This window comes from Mytilus trossulus, chromosome 14 (genome assembly GCF_036588685.1).
Source record: "Mytilus trossulus isolate FHL-02 chromosome 14, PNRI_Mtr1.1.1.hap1, whole genome shotgun sequence".
Taxonomy (NCBI): Eukaryota; Metazoa; Mollusca; class Bivalvia; order Mytilida; family Mytilidae; genus Mytilus; species Mytilus trossulus.
In genome coordinates, this window is record NC_086386.1 from 25988831 (window position 1) to 26006807 (window position 17977).

Here is a 17977-nt window from a genome sequence, read left to right on the forward strand (position 1 = left end):
GTTATTTTTGCATGTATTCTGTTAAAAACTATAAACATATTACAGACTTCTGACATGTAACCTTCCCTAGTAGGACATCTTGGTACTCGACCAACCAAAATCAACGTAAAGAAGTAAAATCAAGCTTTCATCGGTGCAATTTTTAGAGGAAATAAATTGTTTTATGTTTTCATTATATGAATCAAAGCGCTGTAAGCACTGTAGGCAGTTAACACAAAACCAAGTCAAACATAATTATTTTCAAGCAACGTATATATCAAGTATATTTTTTTTCGTGGTCATGTTGAGTCAGTAGTGGTACAAATTCGCAATGATTGCAGTTCTTCTAGTTGATCGTAATTGGTCGTATTAGTTGACTGTTAGTAGTTCAAGTTGACTTTAGTACGAGCTTGTAAAAGTATGAATGGACTTGCTTCCCTGGAAAGAAAACTGAGTTTGTGTTCTACAGTACAAAAGTTATGAGACACAAATAAGACAAATGTGTACTACTACAGGGATCAATGGTGAGGTCTGACAAACCTGTCAATAGTAAATGTAAATGACTCCCACCTTCATACCAAGTCCATGATGTCTAAATTGGAATAAAATATCAGGTGTTGGGTCTAGCAAAGTGATATGCATATGTGACGCCTATGCGATTGACCGTGTATGTCATTCAATCTTTTTGAAATGACAAACAGGAATGAATATGGTTTAGGAATTGGTATCTCAATCTTTTACAAATTCTCAAAACACACACAAGAGGGTGTGGGATGACCCTAGGGACTACCCCTATGTTTAATTTTATGATTTATATTGTCCCATACATGAATTGGATGGTTTAGGGGTTGGGATCTCGACCGTAATGAAGTTTTCAAACAGGAGGGGCAGGGGGACCTCAGTGACTTCCCCTATATTTCATTTGATTTGTTATATTGTCCAATACATGAATATATATGGTTGAGGGGTGGGTATCTCGTCTGTTTCCAAGTTATCAAACAGGATTGGGTAGGGTGACCCTTAGAACTCTCCCGTTATTTCATTTGATTAGTTCTTTTGTCCCATACATGAAAATATATGGTATAATTTAAAGGTGGGGATCTCGACTGTTTCCAAATTCTCAAACAACAGGGACTCCCTCTATGATTTATTTGATTTGGTATTTTGTCCCATAAATGAGTATATATGGTTAAGGAATGATGATTTCGGCTGTTTCCAAGTTCTCAAACAGGAGGGTGCAGTGACCCTAGGGACCCCCCCTATAATTCATTTGATTTGTTAAATTGTCTAATACATTAATATATATGGTTTATGGGTGGGAATCTCAACCGTTTTCAAATTCTCAAATAGGAAGGGGTAGAGTGGCCCCACGAACTCCACATATGTTTCATATAATTTTTAACATTGTCTAATACATGAATATATATGGTTTAGGGGTGGAGATCTCGATCGTTCCCATGTTCTAAAACAGGAGGGGTGGAATGATACACAGGGACTCCCCTTACATTTTATCATATTGTCCTATACCTGAATATATATGGTTTATGGATGGGGATCTCGACTGTTTCAATGTTCCCAAACAGGAGGGGAAGGGTGACCCCAGGGACTCCCTCTGTATTTCATTTGATTGGTTATATTGTCCCATACATGAATAAATATGGTTGAGGGGTGGGAATCTCTTATTTATTACTAAACCAGGACCATATATATTGTTAGATATACTGTTCCCAGTTGTCACAAAGACTCACCTTGTATTGGATTTTGTCATTAAAAAAATGTGCATACAGTATTAGAACAACAGACCAAAACATAACAACTTTACTTAAACCTCTGAACCATAGAAATTAGGTCAAGGTATAATGACACCTGCAAGATCGACATGTACACCTTACAATCAATACCGATCCATAGCCCTATTCTAGACACGAAACCTGCAAGTTAGGATATGTCACTTCATACACCAAATATAGTAGACCTATTACTCATAATAAGAAAGAAATTAAAAATACTAGATATATAATATTCACTGAACTATGAAAATTAGGTCAAGAACAATGGACATATGACAGACGAAAAAATTTGTAAGGCATCCATATACAAAGTATGAAAGATTCATGTCTTATTCCTTCTTAAGTATTTAGCATTAAAACGGTTAGCTAACGCCCCCGTCGTCACCTGCATCACTATCTCTATGTCGACAGAAGTCGCAGGCTCGACAAAAACTTTATGTTGGTCTATTAACTGATTCATATTGAAATTAATTTGCAACTTAATTGACCACTTTGGGATGCATGTTTTATTCTTAACAGGAACCCAATACAGATTATTACATTAATATGTAGTTATGACAAAGATAAAGACCAAGTTATAAGTCACATAAGTAACAATACCGAATTAAGAACAAGGAAACCTTAGAAGTTCATTCAGAATAAACTTTATTATAAACATAATAATACAAATGAAAGATTTTTCAATACTATTTGTTAAACACATATCAATTCACCAGAAATCTTATTATTGCTAAAACTAGACGTTGAAGACAGTTACATAAACTTAATCACAATCATTTAAATGAAATTACGACAATTGTTTACACCATAAACACTATTGCTGTAATTAGATTTTCTTGTTTTGACCAAGTTATTTTTCTTAATACCGATCCATATCCCTATCCTAGTCTCGATCCTTTACTCTATCTTTATTAAGTTTGAATACAAAGCATGAACAGAATGTAGGACCTGTAGTATTTATACAATGCACATCACCATTTACGGTCTTTGACTCTTCTACATGGACTCCTGCAAATAACAAACTGTAAACTACTGGTATATGTCTGACTGTATACAAATTTACACTTTCCTCCCTCTCTCTTTTACTTTTACTTTTACTTTTTATTTTTATTTTCTTATTCGACCATGGAAGCTTAGCAATCATTTTAAAATCAATTGTGTTAACATTAAAATTCAAATTCATGCACCTACAGTATTTATTTTTAAGAAGAAGTACTTCACAGAGGCTTCAATCTGTATTGTCCTATGTGCTTAATATATAACAAAGATAGAACATATACGACATAAACTTTTGGAGTGTCCAGAGCCTTTTCTGGATATGTTTTCATCAGGATTGAAAATAATCCAAAAACTTAGCCCAATCCGACCACGGTCAACTTTTACCTGTTCCTATCTCTGTACCTGTTTCTGTCTATGTGTCTGTCTGTATCTCTATCATATCTCTTATCTATATATCTGTAATCTTTCTCACTCCTTGAACTATAATAAAAGATAGGAGCTATCCTGTTAAATATTATTTCTTATATATATTACTTGCAGGACATCTTTGAGGTTACTTAATCACTTGTCTTTTGTTTTTTGCATTTTTGTCATTGTGGTATTGTGTCATAATGGAATAAAATTCCGACACTGCAAGTGATGTATAGCCAAGGTCAAGGTCGTTAAAATCTTCCATTTGTTGTATTGTGTCATAGTGAATGTTTGTTTATATATTTGTTTGTTTTATAGTGATTAAGATGCTTACGCATCTTTGACTGCTGTACTTCTTTTTTTTTTTACTATTTCACCTATTTTGTCTGTTTGTTTTGTTCACACATCGTTGTCATTATAATAGAATTTTATACGACTGTCATACATGTGAGAGGTTAAGCTAGCTATAAAACAAGGTTTAATTCACCATTTTCTTAAATGATATTGCCTGTACCGAGTCAGGAATATGACAGTTGTTGTTCATTCGTTTGATGTGTGAAAACTTTTGGTTTTGCCATATGATTAGGGATTTTTCGCCTCGCATTTTTATCGAAGTTCAGTATTATGGTGACTTTACTTGTTCTTTTCCTTTTTCATGAATGTCTACTACATTTGAGACGGAAAATTCAAAATGAACTACATTTCAGTTGTTGATTAATTGATAAAAGCACCAATATGAATTTGCCTCCCAGAGTTCACACTTTGTCATTTTGATAACAGGGGTAAACATACCTGCTTTGGTCTGACATTGACCTAAATGAACTTATTTCGCTACCAGAGTCCCATCCCCTTCGACTTCTGAAAAAAAATGATAGTAAAAGCAAAGAGTGTACAAAATAAAATGATATTTAAAAATAATATTGTCAAATCATATCTAACAAATACGAAGACTAAATAAAGTGCTTCCAAAGCAACTGTTTATCTTGTAATTACATTCAATTTCCTTTAAAAATCGTATGACAATAGTTATCAAAGGTACCATGATTATAACAAACTGGATCATACCTAGTTACATTTGTTCGTGAACTTGATGAATTATGAGAAACTAAAGTTTTAACTAGCACAATACATAAAATTGGGGTTTTTTTTAGGTTTTTTTAGTAATCTAGCTTTTCAAGTGTTAAGGTTATTATACATTCTTGGCTTTGAATGTTTATGATGAAGGTAAATCAAGAGAATCGTTTCAGAAGAATGCAATTTATAACGCATTTCTGATAATACTTACTTTTTCCCTAAACATTTTTTAGACTCTGACGCATGATTTATTATTATAAATTGTGTTTGGCTTTGAACTAGCTGACAGTTATAGCGTGCACTCTTGTTAATTTGACCTGTTGATAATATTTATAATGCTTTTTTTTATATTTTATAGGGTGTCTTTCTAGGTTTTTGTGTTTTACTATTGTTTCAGATAAGGGAGACTATTTGGTAGTACCATTAAACCGTTTTAACCCGCTGCAATTGTTTGCACTTATTCTAAGACAGGAATCGGATGTTCAGTAGTTGTCGTTTGTTGGTATTTTCACGTTTTTTATATAGATTAGAAGGTTGGTTTTCCCGTTTGAATGGTTTTACACTAGTTATTTTTAGGGGCCTTTATAGCTTTCTGTTCTATTTGAGCCAAGTTTCCGTGTTGAAGACCGTACTTGGGCCTATAATGGTTAACTTTTATAAATTGTGACTTGGAGTTGTCTCATTTGCACTCATACCAGATCTCGTTATATCTATTGGACAGATTTAAAATATTAGAAAAAAATATATATATAATTGGATATCATCAATTGCTAGATTTATAATGTATAAGCTTTTAATGTGTCACAATGCATGACGAAATGCAATATTGTCCAATGATAGATGTTACACTCCGAGTTTACATCTTTACTTCTGATATCTAAAGTATACCTGCCCAACCAAAATAACTTAGTCGAATATCAAAAACACGAACATTACCAAATCTCAAGACAGCACCAATAGTCTTTTGAGTGGTTTTTTTTTCATTTAAGCAATTTTATCACTACACTATTTAAGAACAGCAATTGTGGTATTAAATCGCATCTCAACGGATAAAGCCTTAAATATAGGTAATGCTTACTACTTTCATTGTAGTTCTGCATCAGTTGAGGCAGAAACAAAATGAACCCTTTTTCAATTGTTGATGAATTATTTAGATCTTCAACATGAATTTGAAAATTCGAAATGAATTTACACTTTTCATTTTTAAAACGGGTATAGTTATACCTGCTGCGTTCTGATGTGGACCTAAATGAACTCCTTTCGCTTCTAGAATCCCATCTGTAACTTCGACCTCTGAAAGGTTTGATATTAAATGAATACAAAAGAGTAACAAAATAAACGATATTTTTACGTCATATCTAACAATAAAAAGAAAATTATATATCTTGCAATTACATTCGATGTTCATCAAAAATCCAAATTTATAGTGTATATCCTTTTAATGTATCCCTATACAGGACAAAATGCAATATTATCTCAAAATGTATATTTCACTCTGAGTTAACATCCTTCCTCCTGACATCTCAGTTATACCTGATCAACCAATAAAACTCAGTAGAATATCAAACACACGACGCCCAAGTCTCAAGACAACATCAATAGTCGGTTGTGGTTTTTTTTTATTTAAATTTATCACCACATCATTTAAAGACTCAAACAATGGGAGGTTAATCTCATCATTTCAAATTTAAATATATGTAACGTTTTAGTTTCTTTCAAGATCTACTTTATTTGGGACCAAGCTTCAAATGAACTTCTTTTCAATTGTTGATACTTTAATAAAAGCACGAACATGAATTTGCCTCATTGAAATTACACTGATCATTTTGCTAACATGTATATGCACATTCATACCTGCTTCGGTCTGACCTGGACCTAAATGATCTTTTTTCGCTTACAGAATCCCATCTGTATCTTCGACCTCTGAAAACACAAATCAGTTACAAAAAAATGATATTTTTAAACAAAGACATATTCGGCACATATCTAACACATACAAAAGCTAAATAAACTGTGACCAAGGAAACTGTGTTTCCTACTCTCGCTACATTGAAGACCTATTAGTGACCTTCTGCTGTTTTTTGTTTTTTTCTATGGTGGGGTTGTTGTCTTTTTGACACATTCCCCATTTCCATTCTCAATTTTAATCCTGTTATTACGTTCAATGTCCATTAAAAATCGTGTGATAAAATGGATCACAGCTATTTACAATTTTCCGTAAAAACAAAATCAGATACAAAGGTTTCATTTTCCTATGGCGTAGCTACTCTTAGATAAATTTCGTTATTTCTTTTAGTTTGTGTCATCTTGATTTTAAAGTATAGACATACTGAAAATATCATCAACCTGCCTAGCAGTGAACTTTACACAAACACTGTGAGAAATATTATTCAAATACTAGTATAGCCTTTGTATGAGGTCGATATATCCTGTATTGACCTCTAACAAAGGCTATATTTGTTATATATTATTAATTTCCGACCATATTTGAATCAAATCATCATTTGATTTTGTTGGAATTTAATATTTTCATATTGTCTAATTAACAATAACAACATTGGCACTCATAACACATCTTTTTATATCTATTTGGACAGATTTAAAATATTATGAAATACACTTTTTTTGGTCTTTTGGAAAATGTTGTTTGTGCTGTTTTTATACCCTTCTACAACGAAATTTGTTTGACATGCACACGTATAAAAATTGCGGTTTTAATCCAACGCAATCATAGGTTTGAACGTAGTTTTCAATTTAGACTCGTTTATATTTTTTGTTTGGGCATGTATCATATTTTCCCTCCGGTTAATATGATCCGTTCATCCTATATATTGACTCTTAAATTCAAGAGTTTATCTAAAAATGAGGGTATTTTTTATATGACCTTCCAAATACCGTTTCGATCCCTAACATCACTGAAGAGACATTTATTGCCGAAATCCGGATATGGTGTACTAAAGAAATATTGACACCGAATGTTTGTGGCACAACATCGTGGCCACAAGTAACCAAAAAAAATTTCTGTGACGTATTAAATTTATATTAACATCCATTTTGTTACATCTTGTGATCAATTTTATTTGGCAATCGCCAATGGCAGTCAGCAGGGTTAAAGAGCATCAGTTGTTCGACCTGTTAGTCAAATGCGTTTTTGTTTAAATATACTTTTTCACTTTTTTGGTCTTTTGGAAAATGTTGTTTGTGCTGTTTTTATACCCTTCTACAACGAAATTTGTTTGACATGCACACGTATAAAAATTGCGGTTTTTATCCAACGGTGGGCATGTGTTACCTTTCCACGTCAGTTTTAATTTAGCGGCGTACTACAGTACATGATATATAAGGCATGAAGATGTTATTGTTACAGATCAGCTAAATTATCTATAGTAAAGGATCCTACAAATTAATGTAATATACAGTCACAGAAAATAATTATATTCATAAGTACGTCTGAGTCAGTGACAACTCTACAACAGATGTATATATATATATACAACTCGTCTTAACATCAACCCAACAATGTTAGATCTGGAAATTTGCTTTCGCAAATTTTAGGTTCTTCCCTCGCCGGGATTCGAACCCATGCTACTGTGAAATCGTGACACCAAATCGCCTGCACTGCAGCCGTCCCGCTAGACCACACGACCACCTGGGCTCTCATAAAAAGAGCTTTCGGTGGCCATATGTTACCTTTCCATGTCAGTTTTAATCTAGCGGCGTACTACAGTACATGATATATAAGGCATGAAGATGTTATATAATTGGATATCATCAATTGCTATATTTATAATGTATAAGCTTTTAATGTGTCACAATGCATGACGAAATTCAATATTATCAACTGATAGATATTACATTCCGAGTTTATATCTTTACTCCTGATATCTAAGGTATACCTGCTCAACCAAAATAACTTAGTCGAATATCAAAAACACAAAAAATGCCAAATCTCAAGACAGCACCAATAGTCTTTTGAGATTATTTTTTTCCATTAAAGCAATTTTAGCACCACACTATTTAAGAACAGTAATTGGTGTATTAACTTAGTTTCATTTTAGTTCTGCATCATTTGAGGCAGAAATTTCAAAATGAACCCTATTTCAATTGTTATTAAAATCACCAACATGAATTTGCCGCAATGAATTTACACTTTTCATTTTCAAAACGGGAATATTTATACCTGCTCCGATCTGATGTGGACCTAGATGAACTCCTTTCGCTTCTAGAATCCCATCCATAACTTCGACCTCTGAAAGGTTTGATATTAAATGAATAAAAAAGAGTTACAAAATAAACGATATTTTCTATATCATATCTTACAAATAAAAAGATTGAAAAAACTGTAACCAAAGAAAATTATATATCTTGTAATTACATTCGATGTTCATCAAAAATCCAATGCTCGTTAAAACATTCCTAAATTATAATAAACGAAGGTATCAATTCCCTCAGGCAAAGGAAACCATAAATAAATTGGTTTTTTTTTTGTTTTAGTTTTTTTTATGTCATCTAGCTTATCAAGTCTTTATGTTGTAATACATTTTTGGCTTTCAAATAATCGTCTTTCAGTGATTCTGATGAAAACAAATCAAGAAACGCGTTTCGGTCGCTGTACCCCTATTTCTGACATTTTTACTCTTTCAGTATGTTTGTTTTGTTCATGCATCGTTCACAACGCAATAGAATTTGATGCGACTGTCATACAAGTGAGAGGTTTAGCTAGCTATTAAACCAGGTTCAATCCACCATTTTCTACATTATAAAATGCCTGTACCAAGTCAGGAATATGACAGTTGTTAACCATTCGTTTGATGCGTTTGGACTTTTGATTTTGCCTTTTGATACTGGACTTTCCTTTTTGAGTTTTCCTCGGAGTTCAATATTTTTGTGTTTTTACTTTTTGCCATTATAACGTGTTGCTGGTAATGATTCTCATAAAAAGGTATTTACTTTTTCTCTAAACAGGTTTTAGACAGAACTAAAATATTTTCAATTTACCTTGCAGTAAAGTGTTGACAAACACAGAAAAAAAACGTAATTGGATATCATCAAGTGCTAAATGTATAGTGTGAATCCTTTTAATGTATTACTGTACAGGACTACATACAATATTATCTAAAAATAAATATTTCACTCTGAGTTAACATCCTTCCTCCTGACATTTCATTTATACCTGATAAAACTCAGTAGAATATCAAACACGCGACGCCCAAGTCTCAAGACAACATCAATAGTCGGTTAGGTTTTTTTGTTATTTTAATTTATCACCACAATATCTAAGGACACAAAAAAGTGAAGTTAATCTCATATTTTAAATTTAAATATATGTAACGTTTTAGTTTCTTTCAAAATCTACTTTATTTGACAATAAAGCAATTACCTTTCCTTTTCTCTTTCTCTTTCTCTTTTTCTACCACTGTGTTTGTAATCTCTCTCATTACCTGAACTATAAATATGTTTTGCACCATTTAAATCTGTTTTGAAACTCTTAAACAAGGACATTTCATTAACATCAAAGCCACAATTTCATAATCAGACTTTACAAAAAGGATTAAATCTTTATATCAACTAACATGAGCAACACTACGGGTGCCACATGTATAACAGGATCTTCTTTCTGGAGCACCTGAGATCAAGCCCAGTTTTTGGAGGGGTATGTGTTGCTCTTTCTATCTTCTATATGTTTCGACTTAATGTGTTGTTGCCTGTTATCTCTCTTTTTTAACGTCATATCATTGCATATATATAATCATATCATTTCAATCACAAACCTTAACTATGTGGACGTTAAAAAATAATGTTGTTTTAATATATTTATATATACACACAGAACCTGGCATCATGCGCAAAACGTATAAACACAATACCTGTTTTGATCATGTAGCTTTAAAAGTGGGAAAAGGTATGATGTGTAAACTAGTTTCATTCACTTCAAACAGTCGTTGATACGAACTGCATTTGTTTGTATTGTTTAGCTGTTTCAGTTTTTAAAAAAATGTTTGACCCGTATATCTTGCTTTATATTTAAAAACTACCAATCAGTGTAAATTCTTAGTATATATAAAAAAGGGTTTAAATAGAATTTTTTTTTTACAATAAAACTTGTCAACTATTCGTTTTAACACAGAGGTAGAAAAAGAGAAAGCGAAGGGTAAAAGGAAAGGCAATTGCTATATTGTCAATATGAATGGTAAACTGTAGTTTTGTCCTTTTTTATGTTATTACTTTATTTACCTTTTATAGCTGAATAAGTATGGGCTTTGCTCGTTGTTGAACGCCGTACGGTGACCTATAATTGTAAATGTTTGTGTCAGTTTGGTCTCTTGTGGGGAGTTGTCTCATTGGTAATCATACCACATCATCTTTTTTTATATATTGACAAGAAATTTGGGCTCACAGGTCTTCAGCCTAAACCTCTTTGGGAGAACTAAAATGATTCAAAACTTTAAGATTAATAGTTATCCGAGATAAAATCTTGAAATAAATATACATACCATTCACCATACTTGCATTTAATTTGGTCGATAACTGCATTTACAAAACGGATCCTGTTAAAAGGTTTTATCTCCTTTGGTTCTTCGGGACGATTGATATCATCAAGCAACTCAAATTCTTTTGCAAGAGATTTCTGTTTAAGAAAAAATGTGACATCGTGTTTTTCTTTCAAAATCACCTTATGCCTTTCGTGCATAGATTTATATTCACTGAATGATTTTTTTAATTTCGCCAAGTTATACACCAATTGTTGTTTCTCCAAGATGAGAAAGTCGGATGCATATGTCAAGTTACTTTCAGTGACCCATTCTATTATTCTTATCATGTCTTGAGACACTTCATTAACTTCTTTAATGAAGTTATCGGTACCAGTTTGTAGCTTTGTTTGTTTCGTTGTTTTGAAAGCTTCTATCAAATCTGATAGATTCTCAATATGTTCTTTGATATTTCCAAGACGTTTCTGTACATCTTCACGTACTGTTGCAGCAACTTCTGTTATGTCCCTAATTGGATGACCGCTGTGCACAGACGTAACACACTGAGTACATATTAAAAATTTACACTTTCGACAATAATAACATAATTCGAGTTTGTGATCTTCACAGACAAATGTGAGCATAAGTGTTGTTCGATCGACATTATGCGAATCTGTGACCGTATGACGTTTATTTGCGGGGAATTTATCATGCCACGAAATACATATTTGACATAAAAAATTGCGACATTCATAGCAAAATACTTTTCCAATGTCTTTCCTGCATATATCACATCTCGTTGCAGACTCCTGTGCCATCTCATAAATTTGTATGCAGGAAGTAAATAGTTAAGATCTATTATCAATATGACCTCAACATGTGATTTAAATGGGTCGCTCTTTTTAATATATGTACTTATTATGTAATTATGAAATTAATAAAACAAAATGTGTTTATTCCAGGGTTTTTTTGTAAGTAACAGAACTAATTCTTCGCATTGCATGAAAAACACATTTTAACAGATTTTTCAGTATGTGTATTTCCCAGCGACTCATCTTAGATCACCTTAGTGAAGTCAAAATTTAAATTCTGCACAAATAAACACGAAGAACGACTGGTACTTATATATTTATGTTGAGATTAGCACGGACTATATGGAAAAGGTTGAAGACAAAGTGACACAACCCAATGAAAATGTATATTACGTCTTCAATCAAACCTCATACCTTATTTTGATTTCTAGTCCGAATTTGCTAAAAACTTTGGTCTGTTTTGATTCTACCAGCTCAGAAACTATTGTCTTTTGTTTCCAAACACCACTGGAAAAATGCGCATCTGACGTTGAAAAATGGTACCGTCAATAGCATTATATAACCGTTATTTTTCTCCGTGACAATATCAATGTGCGTTTCAAAAGCAGTAGTAAAGTATATAGACACTTTGTAGGCATTCCTAACGACATCAAATGTTAGCCATAAAAGAGGGAGGTTTGGCATGCCACATAACCAGGTTCAACCCACCATTTTTTCCTTTAAAAATGTCCTGTACCAAGTCAGGAATATGGCCATTGTTATATTATAGTTCGTTTCTGTGTGTGTTACATTTTAACGTTGCGTTTCCGTTGTGTCGATTGTTTTCTCTTTTTTTTTAGTGTGAATTCACATAACTATTAGACGTGTCACGGTACTTATCTATCCCAAATTCATGTATTTGGTTTGAATGATATATTTGTTGTTCTCATAGGATTTTGTCTAATGCTTAGTCCATTTCTGTGTGTGTTGCATTTTTAAAAATGTTGTGTCGTTGTTCTCCTCTTATATTTAATGCGTTTCCCTCAGTTTTAGTTTGTTAACCCGATTTCGTTTTTTGTCCATGGATTTATGAGTTTTGAACAGCGGTATACATTGTACTACTGTTGCCTTTATTTACTCTTTTAAATTAGTCTTGTTCCTGTATTGTTTAGTAAATTCACTCAACATAACTATATCTGTTTTATGCAGAGCTAAAAAATGTTCAACCTCATCACGTGCTTTAACAAAAAAGTTATCTGGAACATTTGTCGGAGGAGTTGGATGTTGTTGGTTGCTGAGGGCTGTTATTAAAAAAATTTGAGGTCGACTTTTTTAACAAATTGTCGGGATGCCTTAACCTCTCCTTGTCGATCTGTCTTATTTTCATATGAGTCGGAGTTCCTTCAGACACTTGTCAACCAGATGCTCCTCAGGGCACATCTTTATACACTCGCAGAGGTTGAATCCTGAACGGTTGGGGCAAGTATGGACACAACATTCAAGCTGGATTCAGCTCTAAATTTGGATTGTGATAAAATAGTTGACACAGCATAGGTTTCTGACACAGAATGAATGTGGTCTAATGAACTTAAAAAAAAATGTTTGCCTTTGAGCAATTCACTATGCTGTTGAATATTAATCCTCTCAAAAAAATGTTTGAAGAATTTATTAATGAAATCTGAAATGAGAAAAGTTGATTCAACTACTATTCTGGACAAAGAAGATAACTTCAATTTTCTTGCTATTGCACAATATTGTGCAATTAGATATTTCTTGCTATTGCGCAATACTGTGCAATTGAAAATATTTACTATTGCACAATAATGTTCAATTGAAGATTTCTTGCAATTGCTCCATACTGTGCAATTGAAAATTTCTTGCTATTGCACAATACTGTGCAATTGAAGATTTCTTCCTATTGCTGAATACTGTGCAATTGAAAATTTCTTGCTATTGCACAATACTGTGCAATTGAAGATTTCTTCCTATTGCTGAATACTGTGCTATTGAAAATTTCTTGCTATTGCACAATATCTATAATACTAAAATTACGAGGTCCAATTTGTCAGCCGTCATCACGTAACAACGACAAATCAAAGAATTCAACTTTATATATAACTAATATAGTACAAAGGTGTAGATTAAAAATTACACCACTCCAGGCTCTTTTGTTTTCCACGTAATTAATAATTAAGTTCCGGGTCGAGTCCGATACCGATACCAATAGTATAATCACCGGTTACCTATTACCTTATCTGTACGTTCCGCATCTGACAGGCGCACCACCAAACGGTGTATTCATGATTAATATGCTACATACACGGGTCATAATAACAGGGTTCACACTACTTAATTGTCAAATTGTTACCTAATGTAGTATTTTAATCAGTAATGCTGTTGATTAAAAAAATACTCCATTCCAGGAGAGGATTTCTTTTTGTCGAGTATCAAGTATCGAGTAACAAAAAGTGAGTATCGAGCTATAAAAAGTGAGTATCGAGTTACAAAAAGCGAGTAGCGAGTAACAAAAAGTGAGTAGCGAGTTATAAAAAGTGAGTATCGAGTTATAAAAAGTGAGTAGCGAGTTATAAAAGGTGAGTAGCGAGTAACAAAAAGTGAGTAGCGAGTTATAAAAAGTGAGTAGCGAGTTATAAAAAGTGAGTATCGAGTAACAAAAAGTGAGTAGCGAGTTATAAAAAGTGAGTAGCGAGTAACAAAAACCGAGTATCGAGTTATAAAAAGTGAGTAGCGAGTAACAAAAACCGAGTATCGAGTTATAAAAAGTGAGTAGCGAGTAACAAAAAGCGAGTATCTAGTTATAAAAAGTGAGTATCGAGTCATAAAAAGTGAGTAGCGAGTAACAAAAGGTACTTATCATTTTTATATGAGCGCATCATAGTCCATTGCAAAGGATATTCATTTTAATTCATTAATTTAAATTGATATATTTTGTTTGCCATTTTGAAAGAACTAATGTTAAAGTAATATACTAAAATACATATCATTCTTATAAATGCAGTACGACTGTGCAAGACCCCCATGTGTGTTTAAGTTTGCTTACGCCCATTTCGTTGTGTCACATCCAACTACCTTATCCCTAGATGATCATGTGTCTATATTAAACTATAAACAGAGACATCTTTATTAAAATAGTACGTAAGCTCGAAATTTCCAATTAGTATAAAAAAATAATGAAAATAATAGTGAAAACCTATCTGTAAAATACACCTTTTCTTTACAATTAAGGAACTGAAATTAGATACAAGGAAAGAATTTTACTTTTCAAATTAAATTTTGAATTTGTAAACTTATGACAAGGTTTATAATATGTTATCCTCAATTGGAACTTTAAATAGTAATTTTTGGATTCAAAACCTATGACTGTAATTTTTGCTCTAGTAATGATATAGGTGATGAATTTCATTACCTGTTCCATTGTAAAAGAATATTTTTTATAACCATACCATAACGCTTGTTTGGAGATGAATTAAAATTGAGAATGGAAATGGGGAATGTGTCAAAGAGGCAACAACCCGACCAAAGAACAGACAACAGCAGAAGGTCACAAACAGGTCTTCAATGCAGAGAGAAATTCCCACACCAGGAGGCGTCCTTCAGCTGGCCCATAAACAAATATCTATACTACATGAACTAGTTCAGTGCTAATGAACACCATACTCAACTCCTAATTGTACACAAGAAACAAAATTAAAAATAATACAGGTCTAATTAGTATTCTTCTTGACATGCTAGTGCTTTGTATTGGAAAACGAAACAACATAACTCCGGGGAGGACTGAGGCTTTAATTTCAATTTGTATATTGGTGTTTGAATAAAAGATTTTTCATAATTACACTTTGTATTTTTATGAATAAATTTACAAATTAGCTAATTATGGGAATATTTATCAAAACGTTAAGCAATAATCCAGGAAACATACACAATATCTGTATTAGTTTTGTTAAAAAATGCATATTAATATTGGTAGTAAGGACCTACATGTAGTTCTTAATTGAGATCCTCATCAGATATCCCTGGCCATATATTTTCCTTTTTGTCATATAAAGAAATGCTCGAAGTTAATATGTACATACGGGAAAAAAGGAACATTATCCCCAGACAAAAAAAATGATTCTAAATACATAGATATAGGAAAATGTGGTATATGAGTGCAATGAGACAGACTCTCCATCCAAGTAACAATTTATAAAGGTAAATCATTGTAGGTAAAAAAAAACAGCCTTCAACACGGAGCCTTGATTCACACCGACCAACAAGCTACACGTTCATAAAAGATGAATTTTATTACAAAGGATAACCCTCATGAATTATACTGGAATTGTCCTTTGACCTCACTGATATTAATATGTTTATGTGTTGATCTGTGATGGGTATATAGATCTGTGTTAATGAAATCCTTCACCGAATACGGGACCACAATATTACTAGTGGTAGACCTCAATGTTCAACAGTCTTCAATTTCTACCAAATATGGGCTGTCAAAAAAAAGTGTTAACATTCCAATTTTCAATAACAGTTAACAGCAAATATATTATCACAAAAACAGATAACAAAAACCCTAATAGTCCAATAACAGCTAACAATGAATAAGACAATAACAGCTAACAGCAAATATATTTTCAGAATAACAGATAACAAAGAATCAATTTGCCCCATAACAGCATAACAGTTAAACCCCTTGCTCCCCTCTTTGGTTGCCAATGAGACATATCTCCATCCATGACAAAATCTCTTCAATGTAAGCAATTATAGGTCACAGTACAGCCTTCAACATGGAGCATTGGCGTGTGCCGCAAAGTAAGCTGTAACCCCCCAACTTCACATGTAAAACAATTCAGATGAGATTGAACAACACCCAGATTTAAATACGAAATCATCAATGTTAAAACATGTATATATGAATTACAGTAACAAGAGACAACAAAAATCATAGATTTCTTACTTGAAACAGGTAAGTTAGGAAACCGTTTATATATTTAGGGAGGTTAAAAGTATGTGCAGGATCTGTCCCTTTCCTCTAACATAGGACAGTGGCATTACCGGTACAGCATAACATAAGAACAACCAAGTAAAACTCTGAAGAGAACAGCTTTTAAGTTTTAACTCATCGGGTCGATACTAAGCAAACTATAAACAAATAATCAGGTTAGATGACGAAATAAAAACATTTATCCTGATTTAGAGTGATTTATAAATAAAGTAAAACGACTATCCTTTGCAATGAATTCATATAAAATAGCATGGTATCAAATTGTATTGAAAGCCTTCAGAATTAGTAAGTAATGAAAAGGGAAACAAACCATGAGATGATCATTCGTTGAAAAACCCAAAATATAAATGATAGCTTTTGTTACTCGATACTCACTTTTTATAACTCGATACTCGCTTTTTGTTACTCGCTACTCACTTTTTATAACTCGATACTCGCTTTTTGTGACTCGCTTCTCACTTTTTATAACTCGATACTCGCTTTTTGTTACTCGCTACTCACTTTTTATAACTCGATACTCACTTTTTATAACTCGCTACTTGCTTTTTGTTACTCGCTACTCACTTTTATAACTCTATACTCGCTTTTTATAACTCGCTACTCACTTTTTGTTACTTGCTACTCACTTTTTATAACTCGATACACGCTTTTTGTGACTCGCTACTCACTTTTTATAACTCGATACTCGCTTTTTGTTACTCGCTACTCACTTTTTATAACTCGATACTCACTTTTTATAACTCGCTACTTGCTTTTTGTTACTCGCTACTCACTTTTATAACTCGATACTCGCTTTTTATAACTCGCTACTCACTTTTTGTTACTCGCTACTCACTTTTTATAACTCGATACTCACCTTTCATAACTTGATACTCGCTTTTTGCAACTTGATACTTGCTACTCGACTAAAAGTAAATCTCATTCCAGGACCTTTTGCTTTCCAAAAAATTAATGTTACCAATAATTGATAAAAAATGGAAAACAACACGTTTTATAAGTTATTGCGTCCGAAGCGCTTTTCTGGTTTTACCTTCATCAGGAACGCTCAAAGCCAAACATTTGAAATCCGAAGATGTATAAGTACCGAAAATCGTTGAAGAGCTATATGTCAAAAATACCTAAAATGAATAGCCAAATTCGTCTAAAGCCAACTTTGCCTGAGGGAGTTGAAACCTTAGTTTCATAATAATTTCAAAAATTTATAAACAGACAATTTAAGTAAAGTTTGTTAAATCATGTCAGTACCGAAGCACTGACTACTGAGCTGATGATACCCTCGGGGACTGATAGTCCACCAGCAGAGGTATCGACCCAGTGATGTAAAAAATGGAAAACAACACGTTATATAATTTATTGCGTCCGAAGCGCTTTTCTTGATTTACCTTCATCAGGAACGCTCAAAGCCAAACATTTGAAATCCGAAGATGTATAAGTACCGAAAATCGTTGAAGA

The 17977-nt window shown here is 32.9% G+C and overlaps 1 protein-coding gene across 1 annotated transcript; it reads right to left on the bottom strand.

Moving 5' to 3' along the window:
* Nucleotides 1-2415: 2415 nt before the first annotated feature.
* Nucleotides 2416-11935, bottom strand: LOC134696465 (E3 ubiquitin-protein ligase TRIM45-like). Its single transcript, XM_063558291.1, has 8 exons — nucleotides 10748-11935; nucleotides 9634-9699; nucleotides 8434-8502; nucleotides 6108-6176; nucleotides 5478-5546; nucleotides 3972-4037; nucleotides 3153-3248; nucleotides 2416-2777 (listed from the first exon to the last, which is right to left on the bottom strand). The coding sequence occupies exons 1-8, from the start codon at nucleotides 11539-11541 to the stop codon at nucleotides 2741-2743; spliced, it is 1266 nt and encodes a 421-aa protein (XP_063414361.1). The 5' UTR covers nucleotides 11542-11935; the 3' UTR covers nucleotides 2416-2740.
* Between the last annotated feature and the right edge of the window lie 6042 nt (nucleotides 11936-17977).